We start from the raw sequence: 26,443 nt of genomic DNA, 5'->3' as shown, positions 1-26,443 counted from the left end.
CTTGATGGACTCCTTTCCCAATTTTGAACCAGTCCATCATTCCATGTCCGATTCCAACTGTTGCTTCCTGACCTGCATACAAGTTTCTCAGGAGACAGGTCAGGTCCAGCTCTTCTATTGGCTTTCAGGCCACAAGAGTATGTGATCTGAGAAAGCTATTCTAATGGGCATTTCTTATTCCACAGCCCGAGAGATAAGTGGTTCTGGTCACTGGGCTGACCAGCCTTCTCAGGAGTCTCCAAATTCTGATAACGAAACGTCCTCATTAGCAAACTGGGAATGGAACGTGCTTTTCCAAGCTCTGTGATGGACAGCTAACAGAATCCACAATCCCTGCCAACGTTAGAGGGGAAGGATTTAGGAGCATCCGCCGGGAGCGAGAACCAAGAGCGCCTGCTGCCACTCCTCCATTAGGAGCTGCACAGAGAGCTCGAGACAGTGACGGTAAGAACAGAATTTTAAAAGCAAAATCAACGCGCTCGAGGATGGAAAGGGAGAAGCAGCTCCTCTTCCTGATCAACACGTCTGCAGTTCTACAAGGCAGTCCTGCATGCTTTAGAGCAGGTGAAAACCTTCGGTGACTTAGATTAAGACTTCTGTAAGAAGTCTCAGAAGTTATTATGAAGAAATGATGCTCAATTGTCTACAGAGTATTCATGGACAGCGAAAACTTGAAACTGACTCATCGGTCAGATTTTTAAAAATTCATTAAAGGTGACAGTTGCTAGTTTATACTGTGATGAAGAAATCTGTATTAAAATATTGTCTCAGGAGAGCACAAAACTATGCTACAATCGTGTGTCAAGTGTGGCAAAGCTTCGATACATGAGCAATGTCTGCAAGCGTATATGTACTGCAGCTGTGGGCAACTTTTTGCTTCCATCTATATTTTGGTAGTTTCCAATTTTTCTACACCTAACAAATATGAAGTATTCTTAAGCTGGGGAAAATGAAATGTATTCAAATAGGCCACTTTTGCATATAAACACCATATGTTTACACCTTTTAAATATTTTAGTTATAGGAAAAATGGATGCTTTAACTATTTTTATAAGGTCACAGATTCATGAGCATTAATTAAATTTCTTTGAAATAATATCTTGACACCTTATTGAGTGGTCGTGCTAAAATATACTCACAAAGAGATCTTTAAGATTGTCACAAATAAACAATAAATAAGTAAATAAACCTTCCCATGCTGCCCTGTCCCACTCGGGGATTCCAGTTACACAGCAACTGAGCACCTGAGATGGGCTGAGTGTAAAAGACACGCTGGATTTCAAAGACAATATGAAACAAGTTAATGTGACTATCTCATTAATACTTTTATATTGATTATCAACTGCATGTTGAAATGACAGTGCTATGAATACACTGGGATAGATAAAATATTACTAAAACTAATTTCACATTAATTACTAAAATTAATCTAACATTTCACACATGCTACAGGAGACCAGTGGAGAAATAACTCCAGAAAGAATGAAGGGATGGAGCCAAAGCAAAAATAACACCCAGCTGTGGATGTGACGGGTGATGGAAGTAAAGTCCAATGCTGTAAAGAGCAATATTGCATAGGAACCTGGAACGTTAGATCCATGAATCAAGGCAAATTGGAAGTAGTCAAACAGGAGATGGCAAGAGTGAACATCGACATTCTAGGAATCAGCGAACTAAAATGGACTGGAATGGGTGAATTTAACTCAGATGACCATTATATCTACTACTGCGGGCAGGAATCCCTCAGAAGAAATGGAGTAGCCATCATGGTCAACAAAAGAGTCCAAAATGCAGTACTTGGATGCAATCTCAAAAATGACAGAATGATCTCTGTTCGTTTTCAAGGCAAACCATTCCATATCACAGTATTCCAACTCTATGCCCTGACCAGTAATGCTGAAGAAGCTGAAGTTGAACGGTTCTATGAAGACCTACAAGACCTTCTAGAACTAACACCCAAAAAAAGATGTCTTTTTCATTATAGGGGACTGGAATGCAAAAGTAGGAAGTCAAGAAACACCTGGAGTAACAGGCAAATTTGGCCTTGTAGTACAGAATGAAGCAGGGCAAAGGCTAATAGAGTTTTGCCAAGAGAACACACTGGTCATAGCAAAGACCCTCTTCTAACAACACAAAAGAAGACTCTACACATGGACATCACCACATGGTCAACATCAAAATCAGACTGATTATATTCTTTGCAGCCAAAGATGGAGAAGCTCTATACAGTCAACGAAAACAAGACCAGGAGCTGACTGTGGCTCAGATCATGAACTCCTTATTGCCCAATTCAGACTCAAATTGAAGAGAGTAGGGAAAACCACTAGATCATTCAGGTATGACCTAAATCAAATCCCTTACGATTATACAGTAGAAGTGACCAGTAGATTCAAGGAATTAGATCTAATAGACAGAGTACCTGATGAACTATGGAAGGAGGTTTGTGACATTGTACAGGAGGGAGGCATCAAGACCATCCCCAAGAAAAAGAAATGCAAAAAGGCAAAATAGTTGTTTCAGGAGGGCTTACAAATAGCTGTGAAAAGAAAAGAAGTGAGAGTCAAAGGAGAAAAGGAAAGATATTCCCATCAGAATGCAGAGTTTCAAAGAACAGCAAGAAGAGATAAGAAAGCCTTCCTCAGTGATCAATGCAAAGAAATAGAGGAAAACAATACGATGGGAAAGACGAGAGATCTCTTCAAGAAAATTAGAGATACCAAGGGAACATTTCATGCAAAGACGGGCTCAATAAAGGACAGAAATGGTATGGACCTAACAGAAGCAGAAGATATTAAGAAGAGGTGGTAAGAATACACAAAAGAACTATACAAAAAAGATCTTCATGACCAAGATAATCATGATGGTGTGATCACTCACCTAGAGCCAGATATCCTGGAAAGTGAAGTCAAGTGGGCCTTAGAAAGCATCACTACAAACAAAGATAGTGGAGGTGATGGAATTCCAGGTGAGCTATTTCAGATCCTAAAAGATGATGTTATGAAAATGCTGCACTCAATATGCCAGCAAATTTGGAAAACTCAGCAGTGGCCACAGGACTGGAAAAGGTCAGTTTTCACTCCAATCCCAAAGAAGGGAAAAGCCAAAGAATGCTCAAACTACCGCACAATTGCACTCATCTCACATGCTAGTAAAGTAATGCTCAAAATTCTCCAAGCCAGGCTTCAGCAATACGTGAACCATGAACTTCCAGATGTTCAAGCTGGATTTAGAAAAGGCAGAGGAACCAGAGATCAAATTGCCAACATCTGTTGGGTCATCAAAAAAGCAAGACAGTTCCAGAAAAACATCTACTTCTGCTTTATTGACTATGCCAAAGCCTTTGACTGTGTGGATCACAACAAAATGTGGAAAATTCCTAAAGAGATGGGAATACCAGAACACCTGACCTGACTCTTGAGAAATCTGTATGCAGGTCAAGAAGCAACAGTTAGAACTGAACATGGAACAACAGACTGGTTCAAAATTGGGAAAGGTGTAGGTCAAGGTTGCATATTGTTACCGCGGTTATTTAACTTAAATGCAGAGTACACCACACGAGATGCAGGCTTGATGACTCACAAGCCGGAACCAAGATTGCTGGGGGAAGTATCAAAAACTTCAGGTATGCAGATGACACCACCGTTATGGCAGAAAGAAAAGAGGAACTAAAGAGCCTCTTGATGAAGGTGAGAGAGGAGAGTGAAAACGTTGGCTTAAAACTCAACATTCATAAAACTAAAGTCATAGCATCTGGCCCACCACTTCATGAAAAATACATGGGGAAAAGTGAAAACAGCAACAGATTTCATTTTCTTGGGCTCCAAAATAACTGAGGGTGGTGACTGCAGCCACAGCATTAAAGGGCACTTGCTCCCTGGAAGAGAAGCTAAGACAAACCTAGGCACCATATTAAAAAGCAGACATTACTTTGTCAACAAAGGTCCATCTAGTCAAAGCTATGGTTTTCCAATAGTCATGTATGGATGCGAGAGTTGGACTATTAAGAAAGCTGAGTGTCAAAGAATTGATGCTTTTGAACTGTGGTGTTAAAGAAGACTCTTGAGAGTCTCTTGGGCTGCAAGGAGATCCAACCAGTCCACCCTAAAGGAAATCAGTCCTGAATATTCATTGGAAGGACTCATGCTGAAGCTGAAACTCCAATACTTTGGCCAGCTGATGCAAAGAACTGACTCATTTGAAAAGAGCCTGATGCTGGGAAAGATTGAAGGCAGGAGGAGAAGGGGACAACAGAGGATGAAATGGTTGGATGGCATCACTGACGCTATGGAGATGAGTGTGAGCAAGCTGTGGGAGTTGGTGATGGACAGAGAGGCCTGGCATGCTATAGTCCATTGGGTCACAAAGAGTTGGATACAACTGAGCAACCGAACTGAACAGACTGAATTTTACATCTTATACTTTTTAAAGAAAAATGAGAGCTAAAGAATTGCTGCTTTTGAACTGGGGTGTTGGAGAAGACTCAAGAGTCCCTTGGACTGCAAGAAGATCCAACCAGTCAATCCTAAAGGAAACGGTCCTGAATATTCTTTGGAAGGACGGATGCTAAAACGCCAATACTTTGGCCACCTGATGCAAAGAATTGACTCACTGGAAATGACCCTGATGCTGGGAAAGATTGAAGGCAGGAAGTGAAGGGGACAGCAGAGGATGAGGTGGTTGGAAGGCACCGCTGACTCTATGGACATGAGTTTGAGTAAGCCCCAGGAGCTGGTGATGGCAAGAGAAGCCTGGTGAGCTGCAGTCCGTAGGGTCACAAAGAGTCAGCGGACATGACTGAGCGACTGAACTGAACTGACGCTTTTTAAAATATAAGTATCAGAAATTTTTAGTTTCCATCTGTGATTCTCACTGCATTTCCAGTGGAGAATACTGCTTTAGAATGGGTACTGGCACCTAGAAGCTTCCAGGGACAGGAAGGTAAGGTAATCACCAAGCTTCATCTAGAAACACACGGTCAGCATACAACCTGGCATCCCCTTCGTCATTTGTCAGTGGCGTTTCAGCACTGATACCACGACTCAGTATCAGATCTGTTACTTACACGCTCCTGTCTCGACAAACTGACTCATTACTGTGTGAAATGTCACCCTTAGATTCAAGGGAAAAAATAATCACCAGGACATAAACTCCTAGTTCTTTAAAATGATATGAGTCACGTTGATGAGCACAAATCTCATTTAGTTTTTTCATTATCTTGGCCATCTCTCAATTTTAGTTGATGTCTGAATAATTTACCACTTGATCTGGGGGCACAGCCAATTTTCATAGCAATGGGGCCTTGAAGTGCAGTGTAGTAAAGATAAAGTGACCACGCTTGATTACTGACAAGAAGGCACCTGTAGGTGCATCACGTCGGGAACATCTCTGCAGAGCAGTGGGGGTGGAGCTGGCATCAGAGATGCACTGAGGACGTCAGCCACCTGTGTGGATCACTAACATTGCAACCATAATGCAGCGGACTCCTGAAATAGCCGCACTTTACAGGTGAGAAAGCTGAGGCACAGAGAGGTTAAACAACCCTCCCGAGGTCACACAGCTGCGGAGTGCTTCCAGCAAGAAGAGCGGAGAAGGCCATGGCAACCCACTCCAGCACTCTTGCCTGGAGAATCCCACGGACAGAGGAGCCTGGCGGGCTGCAGTCCAGGGGGTTGCAAAGAGTCAGATGCGACCGAGTGACTAAACAAAACCAGCAAAAGGACCTACTAGAAGATGGCTTTGGATTGATCTTTCTCACATGCAAGTATTCTGATTTCTCCCAGACGGCATCACCTACAGTACTTCTTGCATTCTCTCCCATCGATTTCTCAGCAGCCAGAGAAAGGTGTGAATACATTGGCTGGCTGGAGGACAGATCCCAAACTGGGAGGAGCAGGCCTGAGGTGTTCGTGAGGGCTTCCTGTTACCTCTAAGAGTCAAATGTCTGCTCATCTTCTACTGAAGTATCTGATTTCCGTGATAGGAAAGCAGTGTGTCTCCCCCAACTTTCTAAGTAAAATTGGGAACCTGAAAGATGATCTGTTTATCTCTTTTCCTCCAGAAATCGCTGGGCTCGGGGTGCCCCCCAGTTTGAGCGCCGAGGCAGAGGGACAGCAGTGACGTCATAGTTTGACTCCCTAGTAAGTCGAGCTGATTCTTGAGGAGGCCCGGCCAGTCCATTTCCGTTTACTCCTCCACGTCCGCCCATCACCGGCATCCGGACGCACAGTCTTAGGTGCAGGCAGAGCAGACGGTCCAGGACAGCTGCTCTGCGTGGACACAGTGGCCAGGGAAAGTCAGTGCTCGCCTGCGCTGGACCCTGAGGCTCCCCGGGGCAGCTCCAAGGAGGAAACAAAAGAGCTCTTCCTGAGGTTCTTCCAGACGTCTGACCCTGTGGCTCAAGACGGAGAACCCCTCCTTCCCCAGACACGCTGTTGTTGCTGCTCGTCTCTCGGGCATGTCCAGCTCTTTGCGACCCCGTGGACTGCAGCCCACCCGGCTTCCCTGTCCTCCACCATCTCCCGGAGCTGCTTGCACTCATGTCAGCTGGGTCGGTGACGCCATCCAACCATCTCATCCTCTGTCGCCCCCTTCTCCTTTTGTTTTCATGCTTTCCCGGCATCAGAGTCCCCAGATATAATGAGCGGTTAAAAACCAATCAGGCTTTGCGTTGGTATCGGCCTATTTCTTTGTGGAACAGATGGATGTGACTCCATTATGATTCCGTCAGAGCGATGCAGCCAATGGGAGGATCAAGCAGCATGTAATCTTCTCGTTCTCAACAGCACAAAGAAGAAAGGAGCATTTTCATGCGTTTTATGGCATTCTGTATTACATAAGTAATACATGCTCGTTGCAAATGGGAAATGAGAGAAACTGCATCGCTGGAAATAAAAGTTGCCCCTCATCCCAACATCCAGAAATGACCATTACATTTTCTGATGTTTCCTTCCATCTTTCATCACGTATCATGTGTAAATGACACGTTTCATGTATGTGTATGAATGAGTACGCGTGTGCACTGCTCTCAAAACTGGCATCATCCGGCTCATAGGGGTTGCAATCTGCTTCTAAAAATTAAAGCAAAACAAAAACTTTTTCTTTTGTCTGATTAATCTTCCAAATCACTTCTACTAATGGTTGAAGAGTGCTCACTTTTATTGATACATGGTAACTGACTTAACCAGTTATTTAGTGGGCAGTTGTGGGTTTTTTTTCTTTTGTTGTTATAAATTGACTACGTATTTGTTCTTTATTTAACTTGCCATAGGAGAATCACTGAGTGAAATTATATTAATTTAAAAAAAAAAACTTTCTTGGAGTACAGCTGATTTACAATGTTGGGTTTCTGGTACAGTTGGGAAGATTCCCTGGAGGAGGGCATGGCGACTCACTCCAGTATTCTTGCCTGGAGAATCCCATGAAGAGAGGAGCCTGGCGGGCTGCACTCCACAGGGTCACAGAGAGTCGGACACGACTGAAGTGACTCGGCATGCACCTGCAGTAAAGGGCGTCAGTTATAGACGTACACGAATCTATTCTGGGCTTCCCAGGTTGCTCAGTGGTAGAGAATATGCCTGCTAAGCGGGAGACATGGGCTCAGTCCCTGGGCTGGGAAGATCCCACAGAGAAGGAAAATACAACTCATTCCAGAATTCTGGCCTGGAGAATTCTATGGCCTGTATAGTCCACAGGCTCACAAAGAGTCGGACATGATTGAGTTTCACGCCCAGAATTCTTGCCTGGGAAATCCCGCTGACAGAGGAGCCTGGAGGAATCCAGTCCTTGGGGTCACAAAAGAGTCGGACACTATTCAGCGACTAAACAGCAACAATATCCACTCTGTCCTTCAGATCCTTTCCCCGGTAGGCTGTTATAAAGTGCTGAGTAGAGCTCTCTGTTCTATGCGCACATGCGTGCATGTGTTAAGTTGCTTCAGTCGTGTCTGACTCTTTGTGACCCTGCAGATTATAGCCTACCAGGCTCCTCTGTCCATGGGATTGTCCAGGCAAGAATACTGGAGTGGGTCGCCATGCCCTCCTCTAGGGGATCTTCCGACTCAGGGATCGAACCCCTGTCTCAAGTCTCCTACACTGGCAAGTGGGTTCTTTATCACTACCGCCACCTGGGAAGCCCCCTATACTATACAATAGGTCCTCACTAATTATTTATTTTATATATAGTAGTGTGTGTATGTCAACCCCAATCTCCAGATTTATCTCTCTCCCCCTTATCCCCTGGTAACCGTCATTCTGATTTGCATTTCCCTGATAATTAGTGATGTCGAGCATCTCTTCATGTGCTTTTTGGCGATCTGTAGGTCTCCTTTAGAAAAATGTTTATTTACATCTTCTGCCGAGTTTTATTCGGTTATTTTTTATATTGAAGTGCATGACCTATTTGTATATTTTAGAGACTAATCCCATGTCGGTTGTTTTGTTTGCAAATATTTACTCCCATTCTGAGGGCTGTCTTTTTGCTTGGTTTATGGTTCCCTTTGCTGTGTGAAAGTTCTTAAGTTTAATTAGATTCCATTTATTTAGATTTGTTTTTATTTTCATTACTCTAGGAAGTGTATCAGAAAAGATGTTGCTGTGATTTGTGTCCAAGAGTGTTCTGCCTATATTTTAAACTAAGGATTTTAGAGTGTCCAAACTTACATTTAAATATTTAATCAGAAAGAGAAATCAAGGAAACAATCCCGCTTAACCATCGCAACAAAAAGAATAAAATGCCTCAGAATAAACGTGCCTGAGGAGGCTCTGCTCTTCTTTCTCAAGATTGTTTTGGCTCTGTGGAGTCTTCTGCATTTCTGTACAAATTTTAAAATTTCTTGTTTTAGTTCTGTGAAAAATGCCACTGGTGGTCTGACAGAGACTGCACTGAGCCTGTAGGTTCCCATGGGTGGGATGGTCACGTGAACAATATTGGTTCTCCCAACCAAGAGCACGGCACACCGCTCCACCTGCCTGTGGCGTCTTCAGCCTCTTTCATCAGCATCTCACAGCTTTTGGAGTACAGTCTTCTCCTCTTCTTAACTCAGTTGCTCAGTCGTGTCCGACTCTCTGTGACCCCATGGACTGCAGCACACCAGGCCCCCCGTATCACCAACTCCCAGAGCTTGCTCAAACTCATGTCGATCAAGCCGGTGATGCCATCCAACCATCTCATTCTCTGTTGTCCCCTTCTGCCTTCAATCTTTCCCAGCATCAGGGTCGTTTCCAGTGAGTCAGCTCTGCACATCAGGGGGCCAAAGGACTGGAGCTTCACCTCCAGCATCAGTCCTTCCAACAAATAGATCGTGGTGTATGATCCTTCTAAGGTATCGCTGGAGTTGGTTTGCTAGTATTTTGCTGAGGATTTTTACATCTATGTTCATCAGTGATGCTGGCCTGAAATCTGTGTGTGTGTGTGTGTGTGTGTGTGTGTGTGATATCTTGGAGTTGGTTTGCTAGTATTTTGCTGAGGATTTTTACATCTATGTTCATCAGTGATGCTGGCCTGTAATCTGTGTGTGTGTGTGTGATACCCTTGTTTGGCTCAGTGTCAGGGTAATAATGGCCCCATAGAATGAGTTTGGAAATGTTCCTTCCTGTGCAGATTTTTGGGATAGTTTCAGAAAGACAGGTGTTAACCCTTCTCTGAATGTCTGGTAGAATTCACTTGTGAAACCAAGTCCTGGAATTTTGCGGTTGTCCAGCCCTAAGTCATGCCCAAATATCTGCAAACCCGTGAACTGCATCACGCCAGGCTTCCCTATCCTTCACCATTTCCTGCAGTTTCCTCATATTCATGCCCACTGAGTCGGTGATGCCATCCAACCATCTCTTCCTCTGTTGTCCCCTTCTCCTCTTGCCTTCAATCTTTCCCAGCATCAGGGTCTTTTCCAATGAGTCAATTCTTCGCATCAGGTGGCCAAAGTATTGGAGTTTCAATTTCAGCATCTGTCCTTTCAATGAATATTCAGGACTGATTTCTTTTAGGATTGACTGGTTTGATCTCCTTGTTGTCAAAGAGACTCTCGAGAGTCTTCTCCAGCACCACACTTCAAAAACATCAATTTCTTGGCGCTCACCCTTCTTTACGGTCCAGCTCTCACGTCCCTATGTGACCACTGGAGAAACCATAGCTTTGACCAGATGGACCTCTGTTGGCAAAGTAATGCCTCTGCTTTTTAATGTGCTGTCTAGGCTTGTCTTAGCATTTCTTCCAAGGAGCAAGTGCCCTTTAATATTGTGGCTGCAGTCACCACCTTCAGTGATTTTGGAGCCCAAGAAAATGATCTGTCACTGGTTCCACGCTTTCCCCCTGTATTTGCCATGAAGTGGTGGGACCAGACACCGTGATCTTAGTTTTTCGAATGTTGAGTTTTAAGCCAACGTTTCAGTTTCTTCTTTCACCTTCATCAACAGGCTCTTTAGTTCCTCTCTGCTTTCTGCCATAAGGGTGGTGTCATCTGCATATCTGAGTGTGTTGCTATTTCTCCCAGTAATCTTGATTCCAGCTTGTGCTTCATCCAGTCCAGCTCGGCATTTCGCATGATGTGCTCTGCATTTAAGTTAAATAAGCAGGGTGACAGTTTGCAACCTTGACGTACTCCTTTCCCAATTTTGAACTAGTCCATTGTTCCATGTCCAGTTCCGACTGTTGCTTCTTGACCTGCATACAGGTTTCTCAGGAGGCAGGTAATGTAGTCTGGTATTCCCATCTCTTTAGGAATTTTCCATTGTTTCCTGTGATCCATACAGTCAAAGGCTATAGCATAGTCAATGAAGCAGAAGTAGCTTTTTTTTCTGAAATTCCCTTGCTTTTTCTATGATCCAATGGATGTTGGCAATTTGATCTCTGGTTTCTCTGCCTCTTCCAAATCCAGCTTGAACATCTGGAAGTTCTTGCTCCACATACTGTTAAAGTCTAGTTTGCAGGATTGTGAGTATAATTTTGCTAGCATGTGAAATGAGTGCAATTGTGCGGTAATTTGAACATCCTTTGGCATTGCCTTTCTTTGGGATTGGAATGAAAACTGACCTTTTCCAGGCCTGTGGCCACTGCTGAGTTTTCCAAGTTTGTTGGCATATTGAGTGCAGCACTTTAACAGCATCAACTTTTAGGATTTGAAATAGCTGAGCTAGAATTGTAGCAATGCCTCCTAAGGCCCACTTGACTTCACACTTCAGGATGTCTGGCACGAGGTGAGTGGCCGCCACTGAAACTTGAAGGGGCACAAATCTTAAGACACAAAGCGGGCACGAGGCTTACCCAGGGCATTAAGACTTCCTGTACAGTTCTTCTGTGTATTTTTGCCTGATCTTCTTAATCTCTTCAGCTTCTGTTAGGTCCATACCATTTCCGTCCTTTATTGTGCCCATCTTTGCATGAAATGTTCCCTTGCTGCTGCTAAGTCGCTTCAGTCATGTCCGACCCTGTGCGACCCCATAGACGGCAGCCCACCAGGCTCCCCCGTCCCTGGGATTCTCCAGGTAAGAACACTGGAGTGGGTTGCCATTTCCTTCTCCAATGCAAGAAAGTGAAAAGTGAAAGTGAAGTCGATCAGTCGCGTCCGACTCTTAGCAACCCCATGGACTGCAGCCCACCAGGCTCCTCCATCCATGGGATTTTCCAGGAAAGAGCACTGGAGTGGGGTGCCATTGCCTTCTCCGGAAATGCTCCCTTAGTACCTCCAATTTTCCTGAAGAGATCTCCAATTCTGTTTTTTCCTATTTCTTTGCATTGTCTACTTAAGAAGCCTCTCATCTCTCCTTGCTACTCTCCGCTCATGGGTCCACCAAAATAACTCTTCATTTATGATGCCAGGTTTTATTTTGTCAAGTATTTTCATTTTTTCATTCACCATTACTATGATGAAATTCTCTATTTTTCACCATGTTGCCATCCTTTTCCATTAGACTCATAAGTATAGGAATCATAGTTATTTCAAAGTCCCTGACTGATAGCTTCACACTGTGTCATCTTAGGATCTGGTGCTACTGTTTATCTTGTCTGTTGACCATCGTTTTCATTTCCTGCTTTGTGTGTCTTGTGAGGTTTTGTTCAGAGCCAGACGTCACATATTTTCACAGGTGGCGCTAGTGGTAAAGAACCTGCCAGCAATACAGGAGAGACGCGGGTTTGATCCCTGGATTGGAAAGATCCCCTGGAGGAGGGCATGGGAGCCCACTCCAGTACTCTTGCCTGGAGAATCCCATGGACAGAGAAGCCTGGGGGGCCACAGTCCATGGGGTCGTGAAGAACTGGACACGACCGAGTGAGTGAGCACGCAGATGTCATGAGGAGACAGCAGAGGATGAAGCAACAGGATTGACTCCTGGAATGGGCGTGCCTTTCCCCCTGCCAAGGTGTCCCTGGGTGTTGACCTGGTTTGAATGTTTTTGCCACAATTGCCTGCCATGCCCCACAGGCCCTTTAACAACGTCTTTTTCTTAGAGTAAGTTCTGGGGTGTCTAAGTCTTAATATTCGGGCCTCCTCAACTTTCCTGATCCCCATATTCCTGCAGCACAGAGGAAGGTCACTCTCCATGCCCGCCCTGCACCAGTGGCACACGGCTGTTGCTTTTACTTATATTTGTAAGGTTGGCTGTAGGGCAGGAGTCCTTGGCCTGGGTCAGTCCTGGATAACCTTGTTATCTGGCTTCCAGTGCAGAGAGTTCCCTAGTGTTTCAGCTTCTTTTATTCTATTTGAGGGATTTTGAAATACTTTGTATCCTCACATGTCTCGCTTCTCCTCTTCCCAATTTTACCGGCATAATTTGAGGTTATGTATCCAGATTACCGTTATTTTTCTCAGCTTTAGTTTGGGGAGAAAAAACTTCTCAGAAGTTTTCACTCACTTCTTAACCAAATCAACAAATATTTACGTATATTCTAAATGATTGAAAACAAATGCTGACAATCACAGATGTTTGGGAGCCTGTCATCACCCCATTTTGAGCTGCTGCTTCAGGTTAATTTGTCAGAGGAAACTTAAGAGAAAAAAATAAATTTTTATGATATAAAGTTTTCCCAAGTTTTTCATACTCTATTAAACATTCTAAAGGGATAGTGTTGTCATGATTTGAAAATTAGAGGAAACAGAGAGTTAACCTGTTTTTTTCTTTTCCTAAATCTTACTGTTAATTGCTTGACAAAATAGAATCAGTAGGAACAGATTCCAAATCACCACATAAAACACAAATAAAATCAAACAGAACATACAAGGCACAGCAAAAGAATAAAAACAGACTAGAATAAAGGAATATCAAGAGACCATGAGAAACAGGAATAGAAACATGACAGAAAAAACACAAAAATAGGAAGTCAAATGTAATATGCTGAAGCATGATAGCAGAGAAGGCGATGGCACCCACTCCAGTACTCTTGCCGGGAGAATCCCATGGACGGAGGAGCCTGGTGGGCTGCAGTCCATGGGGTCGCAGTGTCAGGCACGACCGAAGCGACTTAGCAGCAGCTGAAGTATAAGTGTCCACCTTTAAAAGGCAAAAGCAGAAGCTGTACCTTTAAGAAACAGAGCTAAACTTAAAACAATTGCAACTGATTCGAATCGCTGTGCGGCAGAAAACAGCACGACATTCTACAGCACCTTTCCTCCAATAAAAAACAAATTAAAAAGATCAGGAAAACACTGACGAGCAAGAGAACACAGAAACATGGAATGACAGCAGCGTTAGCGTGAGACGAAGTAGAGCTCGAGGCGGGACCGTTGGAAGAAAAGCAGGTGCTCCATCAGCGGTTCCAGGATGTATCTTCCTTGCTGACACGTACGGTGACTTCTTGTTGGGTGTTTATTTCTTTGATCACAAACTTTTCTCCCTCCTAACTCTCTAAGGTTTTCCCCACCAGGGGATCACATCTCATGCTGCACCCTGGTCTGAAGCTGTGTCCTGTAGGGAGTGGCTCTCCACTCATGAGCTGCCGCGAGATACCGTGAGCCAGGTTCCCGGTTTGGCCCCACTAGCACATCTGCTGCGTCGGATTCGCTTTTAAAGGAGTTCAAGTCAATACTGATGCACCGTTTGCCTTCTGTCTCACACATCACCTTGTCGTGATCCCACCTCTGGTTACTGTCAGAGCTAAGCGGGCTGAAGGATCCTTTCATATCGTCTTCTGTCACCTGATCCAAACCATCTTTCCATGAGACTTCACGCCCCCGCCAGCTCCCTGTTGATTTTTTTTTTTTATTGCTTTGCTATACCATTCTTTTCTTCTTATTAAGAAAAGTGCTAAACCAAGCACTGATTTATAAAAAATGTTTACAACGTCCTGTGCAGCAGCCTTTTCCCAGATCTGTCTTCCTTCCGTATGTTTTGAGTAAATGCATCTTTCATGAAGCAGAGTAGTTTCCGGGGCTCCACCACATCCCCCATCTTCTCTCCCTCACTCCAGTCTTCTTTGAAAATCAGTATTTTTTCCCCCAGCAAGATATTGGTAGAATCAGGCTTTTTGATCTCATGCCGAAGGGCAATGCGATATAGACAACTTTTAGACAAATCTCCAGTTTCCAGCAAAACATAATGTCATGTGTCTTTACTGCTCAGAAGCTGAGTTTATCATTCTCCAGCTTGACACGCTGAGTCTGAGTTGGTGTATTTCTGAATGGCTCAAAAGACTCTGAAGTCCTTATTTTTAGACGTGAAGAGCCGAGATTCTTCAGAAAGGACAATTTCCATGCTGGTCCTGCTCCCATTTCCAGCTGTGATGAACCTCACATCCTCAGAAGTGATGCAAGTCCACTCCTCCCTGGGATGAAGAGGGCCCGGGTGCTGCTGGGAGAAGGGAGATGCTGGCAGCAGAGACAAAGGGATGAGGCTGCCTCCCAAGCACAGAGACCTTCAAAATGAAGGGCGTGCCTGTGCCAGCCCCGGGCAACCTCACCCCTCCTGCATCGACCTCTGAGGCCTAGAGTACTTCTCAGTACAATCCATTCACACCGTGATGAGGGATTATCCCCTAAAAAGCCACCAAGCCATTCGCTGGAGACTAGTTTCTGGTACAGCTGGAGCATTGCAGGCGTTGGCACGCTGGCATTCATTTTCCAGTGAGGACTGCTGCCTTCTCTTCATCTGCTCCGCTTCCTGAGGATGGGTTCACACTTGCCTGGAGAAACCGCGGCTCCAGAGCCGAGAAAGGATGGAAAATCCCGACACCCTGGGGAGGGCCCAGGACTCAGCAGGTCCCGCCGATACTAGGATCCTCTTGCAAGAAGCGGCCCGGAGCTGGGCTGCTGCTGCCCCCACGCTGCCGCTCCCCTCCCGAGGCTTGTCATCCGATGAAACATTGTCTAGGGGTTTCATGACTGCCTGCTCCACTCCTGCGCTGGCTCTCCCGCCCTGGTCAAGTTCTCTGATCTCCGTGTGTTTCAGGCACATTGCCACCCCGCCCCTCCTGCAGAGACCTTCCCTGATCACCTCCTGAGACCCTCCGCGCATGGCTGCAGAGAGCCCCCAGGACTGCAGCGCTGGGTGGCCATCCACCAGTGCACGCGCCCTGGGAGAGCGTGAGCCAGGAGGGCATCTTGCAGCGTCCATGCCTGCATCGCCGGCAGGAGAGGAGGCGCCTCTGATGAGCGCGACGGGAACACGACTGACCTACACTTCTCAGGGGCCAACAGGCTCTCTTCAGGTCTGTGTCTAACAGCAAATCACCACCTTTATTCTCAACACATCAGTCTAGTATATACATAAAAATGAACTCCTTCAAAACACGTATTCAATTTTAGAGGATTTACCCCAATTCGTTCAAGTTGTGCCAATATTACGTAAGACCCTGTTGTGGTACAGTTACTGCTTAACCAACCACAGACCAGCAGAATGTGCTATCAACAGGATTCTCAGAGGTCACGACATCCCTACCCACCCCAACCTCTAAGTCACTTCAACAAACCACATGCTCATTCAGAAAAAGCCACTTCTGAGTATCACAGCATTTGAGCTCATGGTACATTCTGCCATTGGCAAGACTGATCATTACACAAAGGCACTCTCTATCCAAGAAAGGAAAAGGCGTTGGGCCTGCTAGCCCCATTTAAAGCAAGGCAGGTCTGACTCTCTCCTGGTTCTCCTGGAGTTCTAATAGCACTTCTTTGAAGAATTTAAAGTGCATTAATAAAATATATCTATGATCCTAAGGCAATTTACTCTGAACATAATTTATAAGACAGATAACATATCACTTATATAATATATTCATATGTTGATTACATATTAATATACTATATATAATATGATATACCTGCCCCCTGAGAAATCTGTATGCAGGTCAAGAAGCAACAGTTAGAACCAGACATGGAACAACAGATTGGTTCCAAATTGGGAAAGGAGCATGTCAAGGCTGTATATTGTCCCCCTGCTCATCTGCAGAGTACATCATGCAAAATACTGTGATGGAGGAAGCACAAGCTGGAATCAGGATTGTCTGGAGAAATATCAATAACCTCAGATATGCAGATGACACCACCCTTATGGCAGAAAGTGAAGAGGAACTAAAGAGCATCTTGATGAAAGTGAAAGAAGAGAGTGAAAAAGTTGGGTTAAAATCCAACATTCAGAAAACTAAGATCATGGCATCCGGTCCCATCACTTCATGGGAAACAGATGGGGAAACAGTGGAAACAGTGAGAGCCTTTTCTGGGCTCCAAAATCACTGCGGATGGTGACTGCAGCCATGAAATTAAAAGACGCTTGTTCCTTGGAAGAAAAGTTATGACCAGCTTAGACAGCCTATTAAAAAGCAGAGACGTTACTTTGCCAACAAAGGTCCCTCTAGTCAAGGCTATGGTTTTTCCAGTAGTCATGTATGGATGTGAGAGTTGGACTATAAAGAAAGCTGAGTGCTGAAGAATTGATGCTTTTGAACTGTGGTGTTGGAGAAGACTCTTGAGCATCTCTTGGGCTGCAAGGAAATCCAACCAGTCTCTCCTAAAGGAAATCAGTCCTGAATATTCAATGGAAGGACTGATGCTGAAGCTGAAACTCTAATACTTTGGCCACCTGATGTGAAGAACTGACTCATTGGAAAAGACCCTGATGCTGGGAAAGATTGAAGGCGGGAGGAGAAGGGGATGACAGAAGATGAGATGGTTGAATGTCATCACCTACTTGATGGACATGAGTTTGAGCAAACTCTGGGGGTTGATGATGGATAGGGAAGCCTGGCATGCTGCAGTCCTTGGGGTCATGAAGAGTTGGACATGACTGACTGAACTGAACTGATATTTATAAACATATAAATTTCTCTAATGTAAAACAAAATAGTAAATTTATCAATTTATATCAAGTACAAAATTTAAAACAGTAACTTTCAACAACACACCCGAAAATTTACATGTAAAATGTTTTAATGAGGCTATCTGCTATTTTCTCACAAATTATAGTAAAATTGAAACAATATATCTTTTAACTACCTTCCAGCGTTACTTGTTCCCCTTTCTAAGTTCTCAGTGGAGCAGTCAGCAACATATAAACAATCCCCTAAATGTATTCTTTCAGGCTTCCTGGGTAACTCAAATGGTAAAGAATCTGCCTGCAGTATAAAGGACCTAAGTTTGATCCCTGGGTCAGGAAGATCCCCTGGAGGAGGGCATGGCAACCCACTCTAGTATTCTTGCCTGGAGAATCCCATGGACAGAAATGCATTATTTGGACTAAGGGTCATTTAACACATACTTTCCAGATTACTAATTTCTAAGAATTTTGAAATGTATCAAAAAACCAAAACTTCCATATATCATTTCAGAAACTTCTCATCTCAAAACAAAAGCATTTGACTTAGTAAAATAGCTCTGATGACAGATACATTATTCCCCAAAAGATATGTAAGCCATATTGCAGTCTTATGGTTCATAATTCCATAAAACAGTCCAAGAATCCAAGGGAGAGGCCTGACAAACGGAAGATGAGGTGGAGTTACTCTACAATCGACCATGTTAGTAAGAAGTGACTATCTTACTTCGTCCTTTAATATAGCCTAGTCAGAAAAGTCAACGGCTCCCAGGTAGCGCCAGTGGTAAAGAATCTGCCTGCCGACGCGGGAGGCGCAGGCTTGATCCCTGGGTCAGGAAGATCCCCTGGAGGAGGAAATGGCAACTCACTGCAGTATCATTGCCGGGGAAATTCCATGGACAGAGGAGCCCGCTGGGCTCCACGGGGTGACGCGAGTCCATGTCGCCCTAGGTCCCCGGGGAGACAGAGAGTCGGACATGACTGCATGGCTGGGCACACGGCACAGAATGTCAGAAGGTAAAATTCACACAGAAACGCTTCAGGTGTGAACTATGTGCCACAGATGGCAAGAAAAACACCCTGTGATAGAAAGGCTGCGATAATTCGCCAGAAGCTTCTTCAGCTAAGTAGATATTCAGCATTCCCACAGTGCGGGTTTTCTAAGAAAATCCAGGTATAATGCAAATGTCAGTATGATATTCAAGTGTGAGCCGACAAGAGGAAAGGTCACTCAAAGGTTTTGTTCTAACAATGAAATAATTTCACTGTTTTTTAAACTCTATGTGCTGATTACTTGGGTGACAGCAGTGATAATGCACTAGGAAGGTAGAATATCCTACTTCCCTGCCCCAAAGAGACAGCCAAAGCCCTGGAATATTTGCATATTACATGCTCTCGGGCCCTCTCTTGCCGTGATTCAATTAGAAAGGAAATGTGACCACCTTAGTGTGAAGTAAATGTGCGCACGTACGACGCTTGCTCAGACCCTAGTAACTCGGCGACAGATGATGACGAGGGCAGAGGCACGTCTCAGTCAAGAATCACAGCTTCAGCCGGTGAGAACACACAGATGCAGTAAGGCCCCCACACAGGCCCCTTCAGTGGCGACCTCCACAGACGTGGACGTGGGCCTTCACGCGTCCAGTCAGGTAAGTCAGCCCGTGTGCGGCGTGCGCTGACACGCGCGCACCCTCTGCAAGTGGGCGCGCTTCTGTGGACTTTGCTGCACCGTGCTGGGTAGTGGACAGGGGCACAGCGTCTTTCTTTCAAGCCCCGGATGTCCAGAAGCAAAATAAAAGCAGCGGTGAGGCAACGGGAAGGACTGTACTTTTCAAGGTACTGTCCTGCAAGGCTAAAGATGGCTTCCCCACTTTTTCTGTTTGTTTTTATTTTTAATGTACGGTTTGTGTGAAAATATTATAAACCTATTACAGCACAGTGCACTATAGCCCATCGTGTTAGTTGGGTGAAAGTGAAAGTGAAGCCGCTCAGTCGTGTCCGACTCTTTGCGACCCCATGGACTGTAGCCTACCGGGCTCCTCCCTCCATGGGATTCTCCAGGCAAGAATACTGGAGTGGGTTGCCATTTCCTCTCCAGGGGATCTTCCCGACCCAGGGATCGAACCCTGGTCTCCTGCATTCCAGGCAGACACCTTAACCTCTGAGCCACCAGGGAAGTGTACCTAGGCTAAATTTGTTGGACTTAAGAACAAATTGGACTTATGGATGCACTCTCGGACTCATCTGTAGGGGACTTACTGGCGTTGAGTGTTCTTTCTGACTTATTGATAAATAGCGCCCAGAGCAAATTAGACTCATAAGGCAGAAGAGGGAGGAAAACAAATTCGTCTCCCAAACCAGCAACGAGCTACCCACAGGTACAGGTCCTTATTGCTAAATTTTAGAGCTACACACTGAGACAGTCTTGGTAGGTAGGAAATTACAAGGGAGATAATGAAATTCTTAAGTCATAAAATGCCCGTAATGGAAGGTGTTGCAAGATAATTGTGGCATGGGTAACATTTGCTCTTGTAATATGATCATATGTTAAGGTGATTTTTAAAGTCAACTTAAAAATTCATAAGATGCCTTTATTCTTTTGTCGCTATACAGGGTTATTATGTCGTCTTCCAACTGGAGATTATTTCATGGGGGTCTGTTCCAGGACAAATGTTCTCTCAGGTCACTAGACTCCAAAGATAGAACCGAATCCATCTCCCAAGCAGCACACTTTTATAGACCGTCGCCAGTATCACCCACCCCCCCAAATCTTATATGTGTCTGTATCCTGTGGACCACAGAGCCGTGAACCTTTCCCTACATAAGAAACACTTTTAAAAAGAGTTGCCTGATCAGTTAGGGCCCCTCCTAAGAGCTATCAGCAGAGGATTTGGTCCCATTCTAAAAACACAGCACCAAAAATGTGATTCTGTGCAAATTGTTTCAGCTATCTCTTCACCTTAAAACAGATTCCATTCTCCAAAAATACAGTGAATAATCAAACCCAAACTCTTTATGAAAAGGAATCCTGACCACAGAAAAGGGATTATATTTTACTGGAAAAATTATGTCATTAAAATGACAAAGACAGTTTTCATACCTAGAACTAGTCTGTAGCTAAACCAAGCAAACAAACACAAAACCAACCACACATCATCACTGCCATTTGGGCACCGACCTGGTAGGGGCTGAGGCGCTATCAGCACTGTGGGCAGAGGCCTGGAGGCAGGAGCTGGTCTGGACAGAGACATGGCTACTTGGTTTGTCAATAGCTGAGGCTTTTGGGGCCCATGAAACAATCTTGATTCCTCAGGATATATCCACGTTGAGTCCAGAGCAAAGGAATTATTTAAAAAGATCTGTCCAAAGAGAAAGCAAGCATAACATGGTAAGACCATTTATCCTGTCTAACACTGAATCCTGAAGATTCTATGGGTGGGACTCTGCAGAAGCACTCTAGATGCTTGGGGTTTTGGTATCAATCACTTTCTGGGCCTGGTCTTCAGCTATTCACTTGGTTAGTTCACTCCAGCAGCCAGTTAACAGATGAGCGAGTTGCCCCACGGAGGTAAGCAGCATGTGGGGGAACAAGCCACGCACTACTTTCCCTTGGTTTTCAAGTAAACAAAGTGTGGCCAGTATATTTGAATTCAAAAGTCAAGATAAACCATTAGTAAGATGAACATTCAAAGCAATAGTGGCAAGGAAAATGCTTTTTAAATGTATTTTTGAGTTATATAATGTTTAAGGCTAGATTCTGATCAATGGGTACAAATTTAAAAACTGAAAAATTCAAAAGGTAGATTCTGATTCAGAAGTAGAACTTTTCTGTTTTTCTGTGGAATCCAAATATTTTTAGCTAAAACAAACTCCCCCACCATCACCATCTCCTGGTGCTTTCGAACAGGCCAGTCTTATTCTGAAGCGGTTTCTCTCTAGACCTAATGGTGGGCCTACTGCAGTAAGAAACTGGAAACACACCATGATTTCTGTCCTGGGAACACCCAACAACTTAGTAACAAGTAGCCCAGCTGTCCAATCAAACCAACTGCATTTTTACCTTACAGTTAGGGATCCTTTTGTCTAGCCAGCTTTTCCCAACAGGAAGTGGAAGAGCGGATGTGCAGACATGTGGGAAAATGGGCACCAGTTCCACAGAGGAAGAGGGGGACAGTCCAATCGATGGGGAATGACCACCGAACAGCCACTGGAACCCAAGGAAAGAGAAGGGCATGCTCGTTAGCCTGGGGCAATCAACTCTACTTCGTACCGAAAGATGCTGGGGTAGCTGCTTTAAAAGGGAACTTTAAAATGCATGTATTTGGCTATGAGAAAAATTGCCTCTTTCCAGTCTCCAAACCCTACAAATATTCAAAAATTCTAAAAATTGATAAACGTTTCTATATCTCAATCATCACAATGCGTTGACAATACCGCATTCTTTAACATTAGGAAAGAACTTCTAAAGCACAAAACCATGAGAACATGGCAAGAAATGAATTTCTGCCCTGAGAACAAGACAAACCACAGTGGAAAGGTGAAATGCTGGGTATTCCTTTTATAATTCTTGAATTTTTTCATAAGCAAGTGGAGAGCTATATTTTATTATATTCTTTTCCATACAACATCTCATATTAATTATACCCATCACCTTAAAAACAGGGACTAGCAATATTTTCAAAATAAGAGGTTAAGATTCAAAGTTTTCCAAGGTCTACAAATGCAAATAGATTCCAAGGCAAAGAAAATGTAAGTGAGATTATCACATAACTAAAAATCCCAATGCAGAGAGTAAGACAGCAAACGCTGAAAGGTGGCAGACAGTTTAGGAGAAAGTCTCTCTAATTAAATTAACTGAATCTTTATCAGTGGAGAATAGGCTCATTGTTCAATGATATGGAATGCTTCAATATGCATTTGTTTTAAAATCATAAAAGCATTTTTGAATGTCCTGTTATGTGAAAATGTTCTTCTAAGATAAATACTGCTATTTAACAGAAAATATGCAACACACAATATTTTAAAGATTAATATTGTTTGGGAGTGGTTTTGTGTTTCAAATTTACACAAGAAAAAAAATGCAGTTTTCTATACAGAAAAAAAAAATTGTAGTTCCTTGACATTGTATACCTCTAGTGGTAGTACTTGGATATGACAACCCCTTCAAAATAGCTTAAAAAAAAAAAAAGGAAAGGAAAAACTACCAATGCTTATTAAATATATATATATATACACCATGAACATGAACTGCATAACACATCAAAACACCATATGCATTACCACATATGTGTGGTACCGTTACATCCAAAGACCAATCTAGGAAGAGTTAACCACATCTTTCAGAAAATCCTACTATATATATAGGAATTAAATTAATGATGCTGTGTATTCTGTCACCCACTCATTTGAATATGCTATTGATAATCATTGGAATAAAATACACGCTATTCCCTGATCTAAATCCACCTGCATAGTTAGATAGCACACAATGGATCTTCCCAAAACCAGCTTGTCCTACTCCGTTGCAGCATTAACCAAAGGTACAGCCACTTTCTCTTTTTAATTCCATGTTTGCAACGCCAAACTCCTCTAAAGTGCAGTACGACAACAGCTAATCCAGTGGGCTGGGCAGCCTAGGGCGGGAGTGGAAATCACCCGGTAGCGTTTCTCAGTATTAAAGCCAGGGTTTTCCTGCAGGCTTCCACTGGTTTGAATTTTCTTAAGCATTGTCCTGAGTCTATTTTCAAATGGAAAAAAAACACACACACACTAGATCAGAATCAGAAATAGCTATTGATTCCCAGCTTGCTTTTCAAGCCTGGCAGAGGCTGTAAAAGTATTAACTTCTATCCGCTAAGTCTGCCACAGTCCGCAGCGGCAGCGCTGGGCTTTCGAGGCGCCGACTTCAGCACCGCGCTCTGGACAGCAACCCCGGCCGGGGCCAAAGTTGGGGCGGGCAGTCCCGACTCTGGTTTTGGGGCGCGGGTCTCCAAGCTGCCCAGCGAGAGACCAGGAAGAAAGACTTGCAAAAGCTGCCAGAGGCGGAACGGGACGTCGGAGCGTGAACTTTGTTGTCCACGCATGGCTGCCAGGCTGCGCCCTGGTGGGCTGGGGGCCCGAGGACCGCCGCGGGAGGGGTGAGTGCGCGCCACGGGGCCGGCACCACGGGAGTGGGGGCGAGGGCGGCGCCCAGGGCCAGGGGGACGCCGGCCACCCCGAGCCCGGGGCCGGGGCCGGGGACGCGTTACCTGCCCGTTGAGCACGGGGTAGCGGTGCGCGGCGGCGGCGGCGGCGGCGTGGTCTGGCGCAGAGGGCAGCGGCAGCAGCGGCAGCAGGGGCTCGCCAGGGGCTTGCCAGGCGGGCAGCCCCGGGAGCAGCGGGCCGGCCGGGGGCTGCGCCGAGGCGAGCAGCACGGGCGGGGGCGCGACCCCCGTGCCCAGCCGGAGCAGCCCGGCCGAGCCGGGCACCATCCAAACCCAGGGCGGCGGCGGCGGCGGCGGGTCTGCATTCATCTGCCAGAGGAGAGGCTGCCGCCGGCGGGGCTGGTGCTGCAGCCGCCGCCGCCGCCGCTGGAGCCTGGCGTCCACCAGCATCCTACATCCCCGCGCGGGCGGCGGCGGCGGGGGCGGCGGGCGCCCGAGGTGCGGGCCGGCGGCGGCGCGGGCTCCGGAGCCAACTCACTTGGTTCCGCGGCGCGGCCGCTCGCTCCGCCCCTGCCCCGCGCGGGGAGCCCCTCCTCCTGCCCGCCGCCCTCCTCTCCGAGCGCGGCCGCCCCGCGCCGCCGCCGCCCCCAGGCCCCGGGCCGGGCTCGCAGCGTCCCTGGATCCCGGGCTCCTGCCTGCGCGCGCCCCTGAACCCCCGCGGCGGGCGGCGGGGGAGGGGGATACGCGGCGGGGAGCGGGCGGGGGCGCGGGGCGCTGAGGGCGCGCCTGACCAGGATCCCGCGGATCGCGCCCCGGGCTCAGATGTGGTCACCCGAGGCCTCCTGCTCTCGCGGACGGACCGCACGCGGGGAAGGCGCGCACGGCCCGGCCCGGAGCCGGGATCCACCAGCAGCAGCGAGCGGAGGCCAAGGTGGGGCGCTGGAGCCTGGCACGTCCCGCCGCCGGGCGGGGCTGGGGGCGCTGACGCGGACCGCTCTCTGCCTGGCTTTACCGGGGTCAACCGCGGAGGGCCCCGAGGGGACGCCGGCTGCAGCCTCCGACGCCGAGCGGGCACCAATTGCCACCGGGGTCGGGTAGATGACACTCCCTCTCCGGAGAATCTGCCAAACACTTTCCTAGGCCCTCAGCAGGCCCTCCGCCCAACGGCCCCTACCCCGCGCCTCAGCACCCAGGTGCCGCTCTCCGGGCAGGTCGCCTCCGGGCCTTTGCACAGGACGTCCGGTGGTCGCTGGGATTGCCCGTTGAGAGCGGGCCCTGGACTGTACTGGGTCCAGAATTGTGAGTCTGCTTTCCCCACCGCACGCGGCCTCCGCAGTGCAGCCCTGCTCTGCCTGGGGCCAAGGACCACCACCCCTCCTGCGGGGACCGTCGCTCGGCCTGCAGCGCGGAGCCTGGCTTAGCGCTGGTCACAAGCAGTCGCCGCCAGGCGGCGCGCGCCCCTGCTGACCTCCGTCCTGCTGCAGACCGAGTCCCGCTCGGTCTCTCCCTGGGATGCCGGCCCTGAGACCCAGCCCAGCTCTGGGCAGCTCGCGCAGATAGCTGGATGGAGACTTCCATGTGCTCCATGAACTCCTTAGGGCGCCGGAGAAACCTCAGCGCAGCCACAGCGCAAGCCCAGTGCTTCTCAGGAGCATTTGGTGAAGGGCCTTCCTGCCGCCTGAGGCAGAGGGAGGTATTATGAAGCGAGCTTTTCAGAGCCGGCGTGAAGGGTCCACCCCGACCTGAGCAGGAGCGCACGCACCTACTCAGGTACACCCGCGGACACACCTGAGATTCTACAGACACCAGCAGTCCTCACCTTCAGGCGGGTCCCCAGCCCTCCCTCCTGAGATAAGCTGACCGCGCAGAGCGCTTCCCATTTGCTTCCAGGGTGGTTTCCTCATTCTCCTAATCTGCTTGATTTCCTCCTGGCCTGGCATGGTTTCTTTTCCATCAGGGCATATGCTAATTTACATAGCTGGCATCTCCACGTTTTCCTCCATGCGAACCACTTTTCAATTAGCAAGTTTATCTCTTTCTTTGATGCAAAAGGCCTGGCAAGATTGTGCTTTTTCTCACCTACCATCAGAAAGCTCGGCAGATTAGGAGCCTGTTACTATTCAGTGTAAGCCTTTAATTCATGCACACCCCTGGTAGGTGTCTTGATCTTGGAGGCCACAGCCAGCCTAAGGAGCTGGGGCTGGCGACTTGAGGCAGGCCAGTCCGGACCCCTTGAAGGGTCCTGTGTGAACAGGGGTTACCCACCCTTTCTCCACTGTTTGGAGGCTGGCAGTGCCCAGATTGTGCTGCCCGCAGCAAAAGAAAAAAGCATTGCACAGACCCCACACTTCCAGGAAGCAGGCGTTAGCCGTGATCCGGGGGTGCCTCCCCAGGTCCTGTGGGGGGAGTGCCACCCCTGCCCAGGCAGCCCTGTCCTTGGAGCGGTTCTGCTAAAGTCAGCTTTTGTCAACTGGTGATATTTGTTCCCTCCCTGGCTTTTTGGTGCCCTGAGCACAGGATGCCTTGCCTTGGGCAGCTGCTCGGCTCTGAACAAGAGCTGTGAAATCACAAGTTCACTCAAAGGACCTCAAAGTAGCCCAGACTCCTCTGCTGCTTCCTGCCATGGGCTTGACTGTATTCATTTATCACGGCGCTCGAGCCCCTTTCCCTGCATGCTGTGTACTGGGTTCTGGGGACACGGGAGAGGACAACGTGGGTGCAGAGCGATTTCCACAAATTCGTTAATTAATTGAAATGACAGCGGGCCAGGAGATGGGCTTATCCCCTACTTCCGGCTCCTGTTTCAATCACATTCATCTCAACGTTTTCCCCACACCCCCCACTCAACCCAGGAAAAACCAGACACCCTCGTGGACGGGAGAAGCTCCCCTCCTCGATGCTCTCATTCTAAGGGGTATTTAAGGGGACTCTTGTAAGGCAGGGAGCCCTGTTCTCCTTCAGGCCTGGAAATCACCACCCGTCTGTGAGCGAAGGCCCCGTGCCAGGTAAAAGTGAAAAAGTGAAAGCGTTAGTTGTCCCACCGTGTCTGACTCTTTGCGACCCCATGCA

The 26,443-nt window shown here is 46.8% G+C and overlaps 1 protein-coding gene across 1 annotated transcript in view; it reads right to left on the bottom strand.

Annotated features, from left to right (window-relative positions):
- Nucleotides 1-23,824, bottom strand: part of TCERG1L (transcription elongation regulator 1 like) — a 199,926-nt gene extending 176,102 nt beyond the window's left edge. The window contains exons 1-3 of the mRNA XM_018041118.1: nt 23,480-23,824; nt 21,292-21,438; nt 20,410-20,590 (exon numbers count right to left, since the gene is read on the bottom strand). Of these exons, the coding sequence (XP_017896607.1) occupies nt 20,410-20,590; nt 21,292-21,438; nt 23,480-23,824 (673 nt within the window). The remainder of the gene's footprint in view (nt 1-20,409; nt 20,591-21,291; nt 21,439-23,479) is intronic.

This window comes from Capra hircus, chromosome 26 (genome assembly GCF_001704415.2).
Source record: "Capra hircus breed San Clemente chromosome 26, ASM170441v1, whole genome shotgun sequence".
Taxonomy (NCBI): Eukaryota; Metazoa; Chordata; class Mammalia; order Artiodactyla; family Bovidae; genus Capra; species Capra hircus.
This window is presented reverse-complemented; position numbering and strand designations above follow the sequence as displayed.